General features: G+C 48.7%; 6 protein-coding genes across 6 annotated transcripts; 2 read left to right on the top strand and 4 right to left on the bottom strand.

Annotated features, from left to right (window-relative positions):
* Positions 1–227: 227 nt before the first annotated feature.
* Positions 228–1,402, bottom strand: FVEG_07805 (hypothetical protein). The gene is made up of 2 exons (XM_018896483.1): positions 1,223–1,402; positions 228–1,172 (listed from the first exon to the last, which is right to left on the bottom strand). Exons 1-2 carry the CDS (start codon positions 1,264–1,266, stop codon positions 317–319), a joined length of 900 nt encoding a protein of 299 aa, XP_018753959.1. The 5' UTR covers positions 1,267–1,402; the 3' UTR covers positions 228–316.
* An 875-nt stretch (positions 1,403–2,277) lies between these two features.
* On the bottom strand, positions 2,278–2,457 carry FVEG_16187 (hypothetical protein; the record flags this gene model as incomplete). Its single annotated transcript, XM_018905424.1, has 1 exon — positions 2,278–2,457. One exon carries the CDS (start codon positions 2,455–2,457, stop codon positions 2,278–2,280), a length of 180 nt encoding a protein of 59 aa, XP_018753958.1.
* Positions 2,458–3,163: 706 nt separating this feature from the next.
* Positions 3,164–3,773, bottom strand: FVEG_07804 (cyanate hydratase; the record flags this gene model as incomplete). The annotated part of the gene is made up of 3 exons (XM_018896482.1): positions 3,164–3,185; positions 3,243–3,682; positions 3,741–3,773. 3 exons carry the CDS (start codon positions 3,771–3,773, stop codon positions 3,164–3,166), a joined length of 495 nt encoding a protein of 164 aa, XP_018753957.1.
* A 407-nt stretch (positions 3,774–4,180) lies between these two features.
* FVEG_07803 (hypothetical protein) lies at positions 4,181–5,843 on the top strand. Its single transcript, XM_018896481.1, has 2 exons — positions 4,181–4,777; positions 4,826–5,843. The coding sequence occupies exons 1-2, from the start codon at positions 4,623–4,625 to the stop codon at positions 5,724–5,726; spliced, it is 1,056 nt and encodes a 351-aa protein (XP_018753956.1). The 5' UTR covers positions 4,181–4,622; the 3' UTR covers positions 5,727–5,843.
* A 328-nt stretch (positions 5,844–6,171) lies between these two features.
* On the top strand, positions 6,172–7,819 carry FVEG_07802 (hypothetical protein). Its single transcript, XM_018896480.1, has 3 exons — positions 6,172–6,476; positions 6,528–7,230; positions 7,289–7,819. The coding sequence occupies exons 1-3, from the start codon at positions 6,246–6,248 to the stop codon at positions 7,603–7,605; spliced, it is 1,251 nt and encodes a 416-aa protein (XP_018753955.1). The 5' UTR covers positions 6,172–6,245; the 3' UTR covers positions 7,606–7,819.
* Positions 7,776–11,248, bottom strand: FVEG_07801 (hypothetical protein). The gene has a single exon (XM_018896479.1). The coding sequence runs from the start codon at positions 10,643–10,645 to the stop codon at positions 8,687–8,689; it is 1,959 nt and encodes a 652-aa protein (XP_018753954.1). The 5' UTR covers positions 10,646–11,248; the 3' UTR covers positions 7,776–8,686.
* Between the last annotated feature and the right edge of the window lie 1,471 nt (positions 11,249–12,719).

The following is a 12,719-nucleotide window of genomic DNA, read 5'->3' as shown; positions in this document are numbered from 1 at the left end:
CATCTCTGCCACGAGACGGGGTTGTTGGCTCTACTCTGCCCGATGGCTTCGCGAGACAACTGTACTGGTCATCGTTACAGTCAAGTCGGTGAGTTTGCCTTGATTTGAAGCTGCTGAGATATGTAGTTGAGCATTCTGGGGACTAGCCTACGGTGTGTAGAGTAGTTAGCTTACTGTTACACTCTTCCCAAATTGTTGAACACCAAACAGAGACTGCCCCAACACAATGGAAACCATACGCGAAGTGCAGTCATGACACTTTTTGATTTTATTGCAATTCTAAATTCCTCAAAGACAAACTTGCTGAAACAGAGTATTAGAGGCCTGCCCTTAGCAACTTGGCCTGTTCATGTTCCCGAATCTTTCTATACGCCTCCAAAACATCCGCCCTAGCCTCCTGCAACTCCTCTCTTCTCTTCAGACTGCCCGCAGCCTTGGGAATGTTTCCAACTTCCGCAGTAGCATCTTTAATCCTGATCTGTTTTGTCAGATTCTTGTTCAGCTCAGGTGGGGCTTGCGCCTGGTCGTGCACAGCAATCTTGGCTTCCGCCCTCTTCTTCTTCAGCTCCTCCCAGGGGTCATCGACCTTTCCACCCTTCCGTCGTGCCCGCTTGCCTGTTGCTTCATTAAGCGTTGCCCGTGCAATTGCTGCAACACCAGTAGGATCTTCGTCGAGTTCTCGGCCGATTTCTTCGTCTGCTTCTTCCTCTTTTTGCTCCTGGATTTTTCGCTCCTCTTCTCTCCATTGGGCGTAAAGTTTGTGCATGTTTCTCTCCTTTCGAGTGCGGTAGACCTTGAATCCCTGCTCATCCTTGCCATCCTTGATGGCCGTCTTCTTGGTAAGGCCTGCGACTGGTAGCGAGGCATCGACTCGTTGAGCGAACGCCCTTAGATCTTCGCCTGGGCGGATCTTAAGCTCCTCTGCCTTTTGTTTTGCGGTCTTTGTATCTTCACCGTCATCGAGTCCGGATCTCACTTTCTTGCCCTGTGCGACAGACATGAGTCGTCTGAAAGCCCGAGGTGCATCGTTGTCCTTGCGAGCCTTCTTGCCCTTCTTCGTCTTTGGTGCGATATCTTTTGTGTCTTCTGCATCCTTTTTCCCCTTTCCCGTTGTCGCCTTCTTCTTTCCTACTTGTAAAGGTCGTGCTCTTTGAGTCGGAGGGAGGTTGAAGCTATAAAAAGTCAGTTGCGCCTATGCAATCGAGATTGAAGATTGACGTACTCTGCTTCGTCATCTCCCCTCTTTCTTTTGTGCTTGTGAGGCATGTTGAAGTGCGTGGGTATATCTCTGGACCGATTGAGGGCTGTTTCCGACTTGGGAAATGGGATTTCCGTAGTAGCGTCGCTGAACCGTTCGTGGTACAATCACAATTGTTGAAGACAAACCCGGTGACGGGATGCAAGCTGCGAAACTTGAGTTGCACCAAAAATTCTCTTATCGATAAGCATGTCGTTCCGCCAAGCACCCCCACGGTGCCCAGAAGATATGGATTCTACTTGAACAGATGCCAAAGAATAGCATAACCTCAGAATTCAAGACTCAGTAAATTGCACAGCTTTTTAGTGATATTAGTATATAGTTTAAAGCAAGTTCTATCAATCTAGGGGGTCTTGAAATGATCTTGGCAGGCCGAATTCTCTCATCATCACCGACATCCGGTCTAAGTGGATGCACGCTAGAGAACTTCCAGACCAGGTCGTTAGGCAATGGGTTTAAAGTTGTGATGCCAATTGTCAAGTTGAACAATTGAACAATATTTGTGTACTAGAATGTTCCTCCTTTGTCTTCAGTAAACTATCTATCTTGCACCATTGAGGCTGCTTGAGAAAGTGAGTCTGACGCTAAGTCCTGTAGAAAGTGACGTGGGTGTAAGTGAAGGCTTGAACTGGACGATTTATGGTATTCATATCACATTACAGTAGCATAGAGGCACCAAAATAAATTCAAAGGCTTGTATTCAAGAAAGTAGTAGATCGTCCCCATCCTCCTCCTCCTTATATAGGTGTCCAGATTCCACCTCGCGACTGATGAAACCGGCCAGCTCGGAATGAAAATAGCGTCCAAATGTCGGCGTCCCGTCACTCAGAGCCAGGTAAACAAAAGATTAATCAAGCCAATTGAATCCTCTCCTTGCAGAATCATCTCCATCTTCCTCCAATTTGTAATCTGAGAGCGAAATGCTCAGCCAAGCACTGGCATCTGCATTTGTCGGATTGTCAAAGTTCGCTCTCAAGAGCCCAGTGGAGTAGTGAAGCCCGTGAAATGAGAAAAGTCATTTACATGACAGTGCAGGTCAGGGGGTAGCCGGGGGTTTGACCGTTGGCAGCTGGCTTCTTCATGACGTTGCAGGTCAGGGGATAGCCGGGAGTCTGGTTGTCCTTGGTGGGCTTGGCCATGACGCTGCAGGTAAGAGGGTAGCCGGGGGTCTGGGCGGTGGTGTTCTTGGTGGAAGGCATTTTGAAAGTTGGGGTTGAAAGACTTAGAAAATTCGGAGAGTGTTCTGTGTTTAGAATGGTGAAAAGAGTGTTTGTGTGTGTAAGTGAGTGATTGTTGTGCGTTGATTAGACTGAGATATGAGGGAAGGCGGCCAGCTCTTTATACTTGGTCTTGACAGACTTGTCACGACAATATTATCTCTCATAATGGCGATAAACGCGATGCTCGCGAGGAGTTGCAGTGCTGGCCGTGAAGCCTGTGATCCGTGCAAAAATGCTTAATATTGTTCTCGAGATGGTGTTGCTGCCAGACAAAAGAGTATCCGCCGCTAGTCCAGCCACCAAACTGTCACCGGCCTTCGGACTTACCACTGGCTCGAATTATACATGGAATTGGCTTTCAGACTACTTCTAGTACCTGAAGTTCGCTCTAAATGTAGTATCATGTGGTACAGCGAATGCGAACGCACGGGGTCTGCATGTTGGTGTTCCTTTGTAGAGTGCTCAATATTGTTCTCTTGCTTCATATTGTTCCTTGCTATATCGCCACTTTTCCCCTGCCAGAGTTACTGGAACCATGCAGTGTGACTGAATTGGTCAGGCTTTAAATTTCTTCCGCTGGCCCAATTGCAGCAATTGATATCTGAGTGGCCATTCTCTGAAGTGGCTCGATATGCTTCACGGCCATGCCGAGACCTGCCAACCCAATTCTAAACAAGGCCAATACTTAGAAACGACTAAAGGGGAGCCTGCACATGATAGTCAGTATGCTTCCAAAGCTAAGCTAAGAATAACTTGTAGCTTACCATTTGCCCTTCAATGTGATAACAACCCATGGTGAGCCTGCCTCATCCACCTCCTTATCCACGGTAGTCGAGAAGCAAATAGCACTCATAATTCCATCTCCAAACTTCTCATTTAGGATAGCCTTATAAGCATATCCATAGTTCTGGACAATCTCATACAGTCGGTAGATGAGAGGCTCAGTGGGAGGCATGGGACCAGCCTGGCCACGGTTGGGGAAGCCCGTTAGTTGAGCAGCCAACGTCTCCTTTGGAAGGTCAAGGATCTCTGACAGCTTCTCAACATCCTCAGGTGATGCGGTGGCCTGTCCGTAGAACAATGCTGCCACTGCAACTTCGCTACGGCCTAGGTGCTTTGCAATTGCCTCAAAGCTCAGGTCCTTGGCGGCCTTTCCGTCAAAGAGGGTCTTGGAGAAGGCCGGAAGCCTATCGGCTATGGTTGACTATTGGTGAATGAGCATGATTTCGTTTTACATTTGTGTCATAGTCGGGGTGTCTTACATCGAGAGTGGCGATGCGTCCTTCGTTGGCCATTGTGACTGGAGAGATGAAAGTGATACAGTTGTTGATTGTTGTGAGAAGAGAGAGGTTCAGTCACAATATATCATATATCGAAGAAAGGTATCAGGTCAAAGTCAAGTCATGGCGGAGATGTTTCCATTCCGGATACAACTTGCGGGGTCATCGATCTCCATGACGTGTCTGTGAATGGGTTGCACTAGGTAATATCAAGAGAGAATTCGGTGATATTCCGGAGACTCGGAAATCTGATTAATCTGGATGTTTTTGAGCGGATCACAAGAATGATTAGATACGGATGTTGGTTGCCGTGATATCTTTTTAGCATAGCGGCCTCGGAGTTTGATAGACGATTTAGAAGGCAAAGGAGATAATATCGTTGTAAAAGAAAATCACTTTCATTTTCATACCTTAGGTGGCGTACCAGAACCTCCATAGACTCACTCACGTTAGCCATTCATATGTCCATAACTTACCAACTTAATTATACTTTAACTCATTAACCCGTCCAACTTCTAAGACTCGCTGACATCATCACTCGACGTCCCGAGACCATCTTCAGTTAACTTCGATTACCATGGCCATCTCACAGCACAAACCAATTCCATGACTGGGACAGAGTCACGATAGCACGGTAACAGACAGTATGCTTAACACGGCATACCGACATAGCAACCTGAATATGAAAGTGTTAACAGATCACAAAATTCTCCTTAAACCTTAGAAAGCAACATAAAAAACAGCCACAATCCAAAGTAAAAAAACAGCTTCAATCCAAAGTAAGCGCAAAGGACACCTCTCCCTGATACATGGCAGGCCTATACTTCTGTCTCAGTCGACAACCTCTCAGCGCGATCACCATATATGCAACAACTACAAGAAAACCACTGCAAGGCAATATACTCGTCATCCCAAGAGCAAAACGCAACAAGAATGGTCTCTGAAAATGGTGTGCCTCGCCTGAGGGTTAGAAGAAACCCCTATATCCTTGCCTTTGGTATGGCAGTAGCCGCTATCAGGTGAGCCTCAAGTTCTAATATGCGTTCTCTGCTTCTGACTGCGAATAGTTCAATTGCCCTGATGTCCGCTGCTATCCTTGCCACCACACCCATGATCTGGCCTTATACTCCTGAAGTCCAGGCAGGCAGCCTTCACATCAGACGTGACTCGGGGCCTGACGACCCAATTCCTATAGCATGCCACTCGCATAACGACTATTGGAAGCCTAAGCCTTTCACCGGTGCTATCGCGGCTGGTTGCATTGGCATCGAAGTAGATGTGTGGGAGGTCCGGGATGATCTCATGGTCGGCCATGCCAAAGGCGATCTAGCAGCCGGCAAAACTTTGACGTCCATGTACATTCAACCTCTAGTGAACTTACTCGGGGTTCGAAACCAAGACAGAGATCCAGGGCTTCTACCTCGAGGTGTATATAACCGCGAACCCAACCAGACTGTAGCGTTGCTGGTGGACTTGAAGTCGAATCCGGATAAATCATGGCCACTGTTACTGGAGAAGCTAGAGCCGCTTCGGCAAAGGGGGTGGTTGAGCCATGTCAGCGACGGAAAGTTTGTGTCTAGGCCCATCACAGTCGTGGCAACTGGTAAGACCAAGTTTCGCCAGGTGAAAGAAGCCAACCCTTCACAAGACGTCTTCTTTGATGCACCACTCAAGAGTCTAACAAAAGACCAATACGACAAGACCAACTCATACTATGCCAGCACCTCGTTAAAAAAGTCGATTGGCAGTATTTTTAAGCCAGGGAAGCTAGAGTTGATACGCGATCAGATCTCTCAAGCCCATAGTCGAGGTCTCCTGGTTCGATATTGGGGCATGCCAATGATGTCGCCGATAGCCCGGAGACAAGTTGACAAGAAATTGCTTGACGAAGGCGTCGATGTCATCAATGTAGACAGTTTGCAGGAAGCAAAACGTACTTTTACTGAGAGGAGACACTCAAATGACTGAGGCTTGTCCCCGAAGTAACTGAAGAGAGAACCGGTTTTCTATAAACATTGAGATGAATATAAATATTAGAAGGAATAATTCAAAATAATTTTAATACAACTTTGTATTAGTATTGCACGATATTAAGCCTGCCATCTCTTCATTACCTGAAGTGTGTCTACCTTTGTAGGAGAGGTTAGAAATGAGATACTGAGGTGCAATTCTTAGCAGGTAAAAGACTTATCCAAGTTCATGTAAGAGCACCAACATCGAACAACCCTCAAATAAGTCGTTAGCACATATTCTTAGGACTTTGCCTCGAGTTGATGAAGTTTTGGTCCTGAGTGAGTGGGCCAGAGGCATTCATTGGCAACCTCCCAAAAAAGGAAAGTCTCCACTAAAAAAATGTCAAGGCGGTCAAGACAGTCCCGCGGCAGAATTTGGAGATTTTTCCTATTAGCACCCTGTAACATTTGCCCAGAAGCTTTGCGCCGACTACCAAACACGACAAAGTCGCATTCGACGTTTACATACGCAAAAATGGTCACAAAAAGTAAACTAAAGATGGCCCTTGCCGCCGAGAAGGGTACAGACTTCAAGAAGCTCAAGCTCCTGAAAAAGCAGAAGGAGGCTGAGAAGCGCAACGCTGCTGCTCGCGGGGCAGACAAGGACGACGAGAAGAAGAAGAAGACCATTGAGATTGAGGCTGAGTTTGAAGATGATGATGACGAAGAGGATGAGGATGAGGATGAGGATGAGGAAGAGCCTCAGGTTTGTTATACTATCTCGTGCTCGAGAATTTGACTAACATAGTGTCATCAGTACGATTTGAACGGCATCAACGACAGCGACGACTCAGATTCTTCAATCGAACTCGAGGAAAAGATTGTTCGCAAGCCAAAGAGAGATACACTCAAGAAGAGCGAAATCGCAAAGCTAGCTGCTGAGAAAAAGGCTGCGGCCCAAGAGGACGACGATGAGGAGGAAGAGGAAGATGAAGAGGATATTCCCATGTCTGATCTCGAAGACCTCGAAGATGAGGACAAGGAAGACATCATTCCCCACCAGCGCCTCACCATCAACAACACAACCGCTCTCCTCGCCGCGCTGAACCGCATCTCCATCCCTACAGACAAGTCCGTCCCATTCGCCACCCATCAATCCATCATCTCAACAGACTTGACCTCTGAGGCCATCCCCGACGTGTCAGACGATCTGCAGCGCGAGCTCGCCTTCTACAGCCAGAGTCTCGAGGCCGCTCGCTCTGCCCGCAAGCTTCTCCGAAAAGAAAACGTCCCCTTCTCTCGTCCCAAGGATTACTTTGCCGAGATGATCAAGGAGGATGCTCATATGGAGAAGGTTAAGGCTAAGCTTGTGGAGGAGGCGTCTAACAAGAAGGCTGCCCAGGAGGCTCGCAAGCTGCGCGATCTCAAGAAATTCGGAAAGCAGGTTCAGGTTGCCAAGCTTCAGGAGCGACAAAAGGCCAAGCGTGAGACTCTTGAGAAGATCAAGAACCTCAAGCGAAGTAAGCATTCCCATCACTCACCACTTCAACTTGGCTTCTTACTAACAGCCATTCTCAGAGCGCTCAGAAACTGGTGGTGCTGGTCTCGACACCAAGGAAGCCGACATCTTCGACGTCGGTGTCGAGAAGGAAATGAAGGGCCACAACCCTCGCGCAGGCGCTGGTCGCGGGCAAGTCGGCGCCGGAGCCAACCACAAGCGAGCCAAGAAGAACGAGAAGTACGGTTTCGGAGGCAAGAAGCGCCATGCCAAGTCAGGCGATGCCATGAGCTCCGGCGATCTCAGCGGCTTCGACCCCAAGAAGATGAAGGCCGGCAGCAGAGTTTCCAAGTCTCGGCCCGGCAAGGCGAGGCGGAAGGCCATGGGCTCTCGGTAAAGAGAGGGAGAGACATTGCGTTGATAATCATTAGTGAGACTGGGGGCGAGATTGGCTTGCGTGATGCATTGCTGTTGAAAAGAAAGGCTAGAGATGAAGTACAAGGGCTGGCGTTTAGGGTCCTCTTGCATGTAAATCGAAACCATTTGGTCATTATTCATATTTTCTGTCACAACACTATTCATACTTGCACAATGTGATTCATCTAGAGCACTCGGACTCGATTGTCTTCCAAATCTTCACGTTTTGTCTTCAAAGTGTTCTAATTAGTCCGCTTCATCATGGTCAATCACTTTAGGAGCCATGTATTTTGAATTTTTGGTCATTTCATCTATACCCAAAGGAATATATAGCAGATTCTGATTTCGACTGCATATCAAGTCTGAGCAGTCCCGATAGCCTCCATGATGATGCCCTTTTGTAGGCTCAATCACCAAGCAGGCTGCATATCCAACCCTGTTGAACATGCAAATCAGTATCCACTGAATCAATTTTGCAGTGTAGCCGACTCTGCCCGTGTCGTCTTTTTGCGAATCACCATCGCCTCCTCCGTCGTTCTCCGTCGTCAAGTCATATCCAGATGTCCATGCCCTCGAAAGTGGTGCCATCCGAGAGCCCCCAGCAGTCAAAGGTATCTATATACATAAACGAGCACCATTGTCGTCTGCTTAATGCCCGCTCGCGATCGAAAACGCCAAAGCTCAGAGATATATAACCCCTGAGCGGTTGCAGCCACACCAATAAGAAATAATTAGAAAAAGGGAACCTCCAAGGTGAGAGAAGTGTTAGATAAGAGACAAAGAAACGTTGAATGTGCAATGACATGCGATGATGCACCCAAAGTCAATGACCGTCAATGATGCCCAACCCCTTACGCCCATGAAAAAGAAAGCAAAACCAGTGGTATCGAGAAGAAACGCCATGCGCTCATGACACGCTTTGCTGTGCAATGCATTTGCAACCCTTGAAAGAATAATGCGTATGAATCAAGCATTGATGCAGTAGGATGCGCCGAGAAGATGCTGTTATGAATTGATTGTCGTGTAAATCATTGTGCTGAGCTACCACCAAACGAACCACCTTACTGTGTGGCCGCTACACACCAGTGGCGGTGGAAAGCCCATGCACTCTTCTGGCACTCTTTGCTGCAGTATTTGGTGCGTCGGCATCGACGACACTTGGCAAACTGGCGAGTGTACTCTTCCCATTTGCCGCACTGGTAGTATGCACATTGACGGATGCCTCCGCGTGTGTCATCCTTACGGCAGAGGTTTCGCATAACAACCCCGGCCCAGTACTGCATATCAGTGCTGTGGTAGCGGACTGTGAACTTCTCGACCAGTGGGAAGAGGTTGAAGTCGTTGGGGAGAAGGTACTCCTCATCGTCGGCATCTTCATCGTAGACTTCAGGTTCTTCCTCTTCTTCATCCATGGCAGACATGTCCTTATCAATGGCAGCGAGCTCCTTGCCAATCTTAAGGCGAGGAACGAGGTGGCTCTTCTGGAAATAGGAGCGTAGACCACAGTACTTCGAGACATAGGCAAGAAGCTGCAAAGACATGAGCACATCCTCTTCTCGGGGCATCGCAGCGACCATCTGAGGGTTAGGAACGAAGTTACGGTCGAGGAGATATCGAGGGACGGTAGTGGCGGCCAGAGGGGGTTGAGGGGGCGTGTTCAACGTAGGACGATTAGGTGAGAGACCAATTGCGGGAACCGGAGCCGGGGTGTTGTTGTTGGCAATACTTCCGTCCATCGGGCTACGGTGGTTAATGTTGAAGGTGCTGGCCTCTTGATGGGTCTCAGAGACAGTTGGCGTAGCCAAGTCAAGAGCTGCACCACCGAGTATAGTGTCACCATCTTCCATAGTGATGTCCTGGATACCAACAGCTGACTGCAGGTTATCGGTACCTGTCATCTCCGTCTCAGGTGACTCGTCTGACGGCATGCTGTCTCCATTAATGTCGTCGGCATCGGCAGTCGAGTTCTGGTGGCGGATCGATGGGCGTCTACGAGATCGTTGGGAGCCAAGAGCAGACGCTGGGCGAACAGTAGGCGATCGCATCTGGGGCGGCGGCAATGGCGTAGTCGGGGATGTGGGTTGAGATAACAGATCTGAGCCAAATGGTGCCATCGACGCAAGGCGATCGATATCACGAACAGGTCTCACAAAGCCCTCAAGAGTCTCGGTAGCAGGGGCAGCAGTTGCAAGGGGCTGCATGGCCTGACGGGGGGCCGAAGTCGTGGCGTGACGACTTTCAAGACCTCTCAGGGGCTGGTGACGAGATGAACCCCAAGACGTAGATCGATCTGAAGAAGACTGGGACCATTGGGAGTTGCCCATAGCAGTATCGGCGGATTGTTGCGTCTGCTGCTGAGGAGCAGCCGTCGATGGCCCAGCGTAAGAGGCTGAGACATCAATGGATGGCGGTGGGCCGTGACGACGAGATCGCTGTTCGGTGGCATCGACACGAGAACTAGATCGATGACCAAACGCAGAGGCACCTACTGTTGTGGAAGACGAAGATGATGCAGAGGCAGAGGCCGATGCTGAGTTGGAGGAGGAAGCTTTAGGGGTTGAACGATGTTCATGGCTTCGGTGACGATGATGGTCGTAGCTCTGCTTCTGTTTGGCCTCCTCTGCCTTCTCGCGACATTTATCAACAGCTTTTGTATAGTTGTCGAGGATGGTAGCGATGACGGGAACCATGTCAGCCTCAACAACTCTGGTGCGGACGTTTTCCGTGCCTCGGACGCCGATATTGACAACACATTGAAAAGCAAGGTTCCACTTCCACATTCCCATCATGTCCTTACTACGACCTTGCTTGAGGATGCAAACGAGACGCTCGATGCCTCCATCAACGGTGAGGATATCACGGATGCGAGCAGAGGATGTAGTGAGATAGGCGAGATGATTGAGGGAGTTGATGAGGGGGAGGGTCGAGGTGCAGTCGAGAGCACGGCGGTCATATAGGGCGGTGGTAATACCGACGGACGCCTTGTTGACGTTGGGGATACTGAAATTGACTTCCCTCATGTTGGCGGTTGATGAAGTTGAAGGGTGGCCGAGGCGGGATTCGGAGGTATGATATGGGAGGGATTATTAACGACCCCAATTTGTCGAGATGGTGTGGCGACCTGGAGCCTGATGACAATAAAGCAAGCCAGATTCGCAGCGTTTGACAGACAACACAATAGGAAGCGATGTCGATGATGCTATGGACAAGCCCCTCGATGGGGGAACTGGTCAAGGTAGATCGAGTCGGACAGGAATTTGAGGGTATCGTAACGGATCGTGACGCGGTGGAGCGAGTCTGGCGCAGGATGACTCGTGAGATTGCAGGGGAACAATTTCCGACGGCCAAAGGAGGAGTTTCGAGGACAGACGTTATAGATGAAGGATACGTACAGCACTAGTAAACGAGAAAAAGAGGAAGATGGAAATCAAGAGGGTATTTTGGGGGGAGATGGTGTTGGAATGGCTGCAGAGGTAAGTTGATGGGAGATGGGAGAAAAGACGGAGTGGAGAGTTGGTCGAAGGGGATGGGGTGAAGAGTTGAAGAGGCTGGTTTGGTTTGGTTTTAGGCGGGTTTTGGAAGCCCAGGCATTCGGCCGATGAGTCCCTCCACTGATGAAGTGCTGTAGGTGACCTATGGTAGGGGCTGTAGGGGAGGCCGAATTAGGCGGGAGTGCCAGGGGTGGTCTCTCTCTGGGTGGGTTTTTGGGGGAGGGTCTGTGTGTTTGTGTGCGTGTGTGGCGGTGGAGAGATCCGACAGACAGCGAGACAGACAAGACAGCTGATGAGCTGCAGCAAGGTACAGTAGGTATGTACTTGTCTTGGAGGTGATGGAGATATCGAATTGCTCAGGTACTTCGATTTTTCAGGATGTATTTTAGAACTGGAGAGTTATCGATGAGGATGACGAATCAGATACAGTAATGATGAGTTTAGAAGAGGAATCGATAGAACTTGGGGAGGACGTTAGAAGATATTGGATGGTTACCAAAAGGGAGGATCGAGTGGATGTGCTGTTACAGCGTACAGCTATAGCTACAGTACAGTACAGACCTCTCTAGCGGCTCTAACATTGGATGGGATATGGAAGATCTTGTTCACAGCAATAACTTTGTCCCGTCAAAACATTTCTCCTTTTACTTGTTCATCACTCGCCTCTTCAGTCAACAACCCCCGAATCTACTGCATAAGAATGGATGAGATTGTGGATCTTGGCAGCAGGCAAATATGTAGGTAGGTGGCTGAACTGGCGACTGGCACTGGATGGACGGGATGGCAAAAAACCATCGAAACTCGGACACAGCGAGGCTACTAACTATCGAACGAAGCTGACGGGTGAGGTGAGCACTGAGTAAGGTGACTCAAAGCTCCAAGACAAGCTCATCAAAGGAAGCTCGTGCATTTAGTAGGCCCCAAACCTGGTTTTTCTGTTGACAGCTGAAATGAGAAAAATATGCAAATGCCTTGGATCTGTCAATTCAAGTGAAGTTGGGACTCCTCTGAGTGGTTTGATTTTGATTACTTATGGCCGCGGGTGGAATTGTTTCAGGCGTAGCTGGAGATTGACAAGGGCTTTGGTCTCCCTTCCCATGTCTTGTCTTGCGTGCTGCCTCTCACTTTATCCTCTTTGCTTTTGCTGTTATTACTCAGCTCGTAATTAATTAATTTATCTCAGTAGTCTAATACTACAATAGTCGGATCCGATTCTCGGGAACTCCTCAAACCTGGTCTCGTCCTTTGTTGAGGGGCCCTCGGGGACAAGAAAACAGCGAGCGAACCTTAATATAGGGTGTCAAAATAAACTTAGTAAAAGTTATCCTAAAATTATGCCTATGTTACCTAAATCTTTTTGTCACTTAGGATTAAGGTCCTGTGTTTTCTTTCCTCCCCTAGAGGGGTTTCTCAGCTTCAGACACAAAAAAAAAGGTTAATGGCGCCAAGACAGTGTCATGACTGGTAAGGTATCAAGATGGATCGTGGCTCCATTGACGTGAGTAAGGTAGTGAGTGAAAGTACTCCGTACGACACATACATAATAAACAACCTTGACGAACACCTTTATGGGTAGTAAGTAAATAAATAAGCAGCTCACCCA

Source organism: Fusarium verticillioides, chromosome 3, assembly GCF_000149555.1.
Source record: "Fusarium verticillioides 7600 chromosome 3, whole genome shotgun sequence".
Taxonomy (NCBI): Eukaryota; Fungi; Ascomycota; class Sordariomycetes; order Hypocreales; family Nectriaceae; genus Fusarium; species Fusarium verticillioides.
The sequence above is the reverse complement of the archived record's forward strand: the minus strand, read 5'-3'. Positions and strand labels throughout refer to the sequence as shown.

Excerpts from the sequence above, each read along its gene's own strand:
- FVEG_07801 (XM_018896479.1), bottom strand. The coding sequence starts at position 10,645 with ATGAGGGAAGTCAATTTCAGTATCCCCAACGTCAACAAGGCGTCCGTC.
- FVEG_07802 (XM_018896480.1), top strand. The coding sequence starts at position 6,246 with ATGGTCACAAAAAGTAAACTAAAGATGGCCCTTGCCGCCGAGAAGGGT. Across the intron at positions 6,477-6,527 it reads AGGATGAGGAAGAGCCTCAG|TACGATTTGAACGGCATCAA; the intron begins GTTTGTTATACT and ends TAGTGTCATCAG. Across the intron at positions 7,231-7,288 it reads GATCAAGAACCTCAAGCGAA|AGCGCTCAGAAACTGGTGGT; the intron begins GTAAGCATTCCC and ends AGCCATTCTCAG.
- FVEG_07803 (XM_018896481.1), top strand. The coding sequence starts at position 4,623 with ATGCAACAACTACAAGAAAACCACTGCAAGGCAATATACTCGTCATCC. Across the intron at positions 4,778-4,825 it reads ATGGCAGTAGCCGCTATCAG|TTCAATTGCCCTGATGTCCG; the intron begins GTGAGCCTCAAG and ends GACTGCGAATAG.
- FVEG_07805 (XM_018896483.1), bottom strand. The coding sequence starts at position 1,266 with ATGCCTCACAAGCACAAAAGAAAGAGGGGAGATGACGAAGCAGA. Across the intron at positions 1,173-1,222 it reads AGGGGAGATGACGAAGCAGA|CTTCAACCTCCCTCCGACTC; the intron begins GTACGTCAATCT and ends GACTTTTTATAG.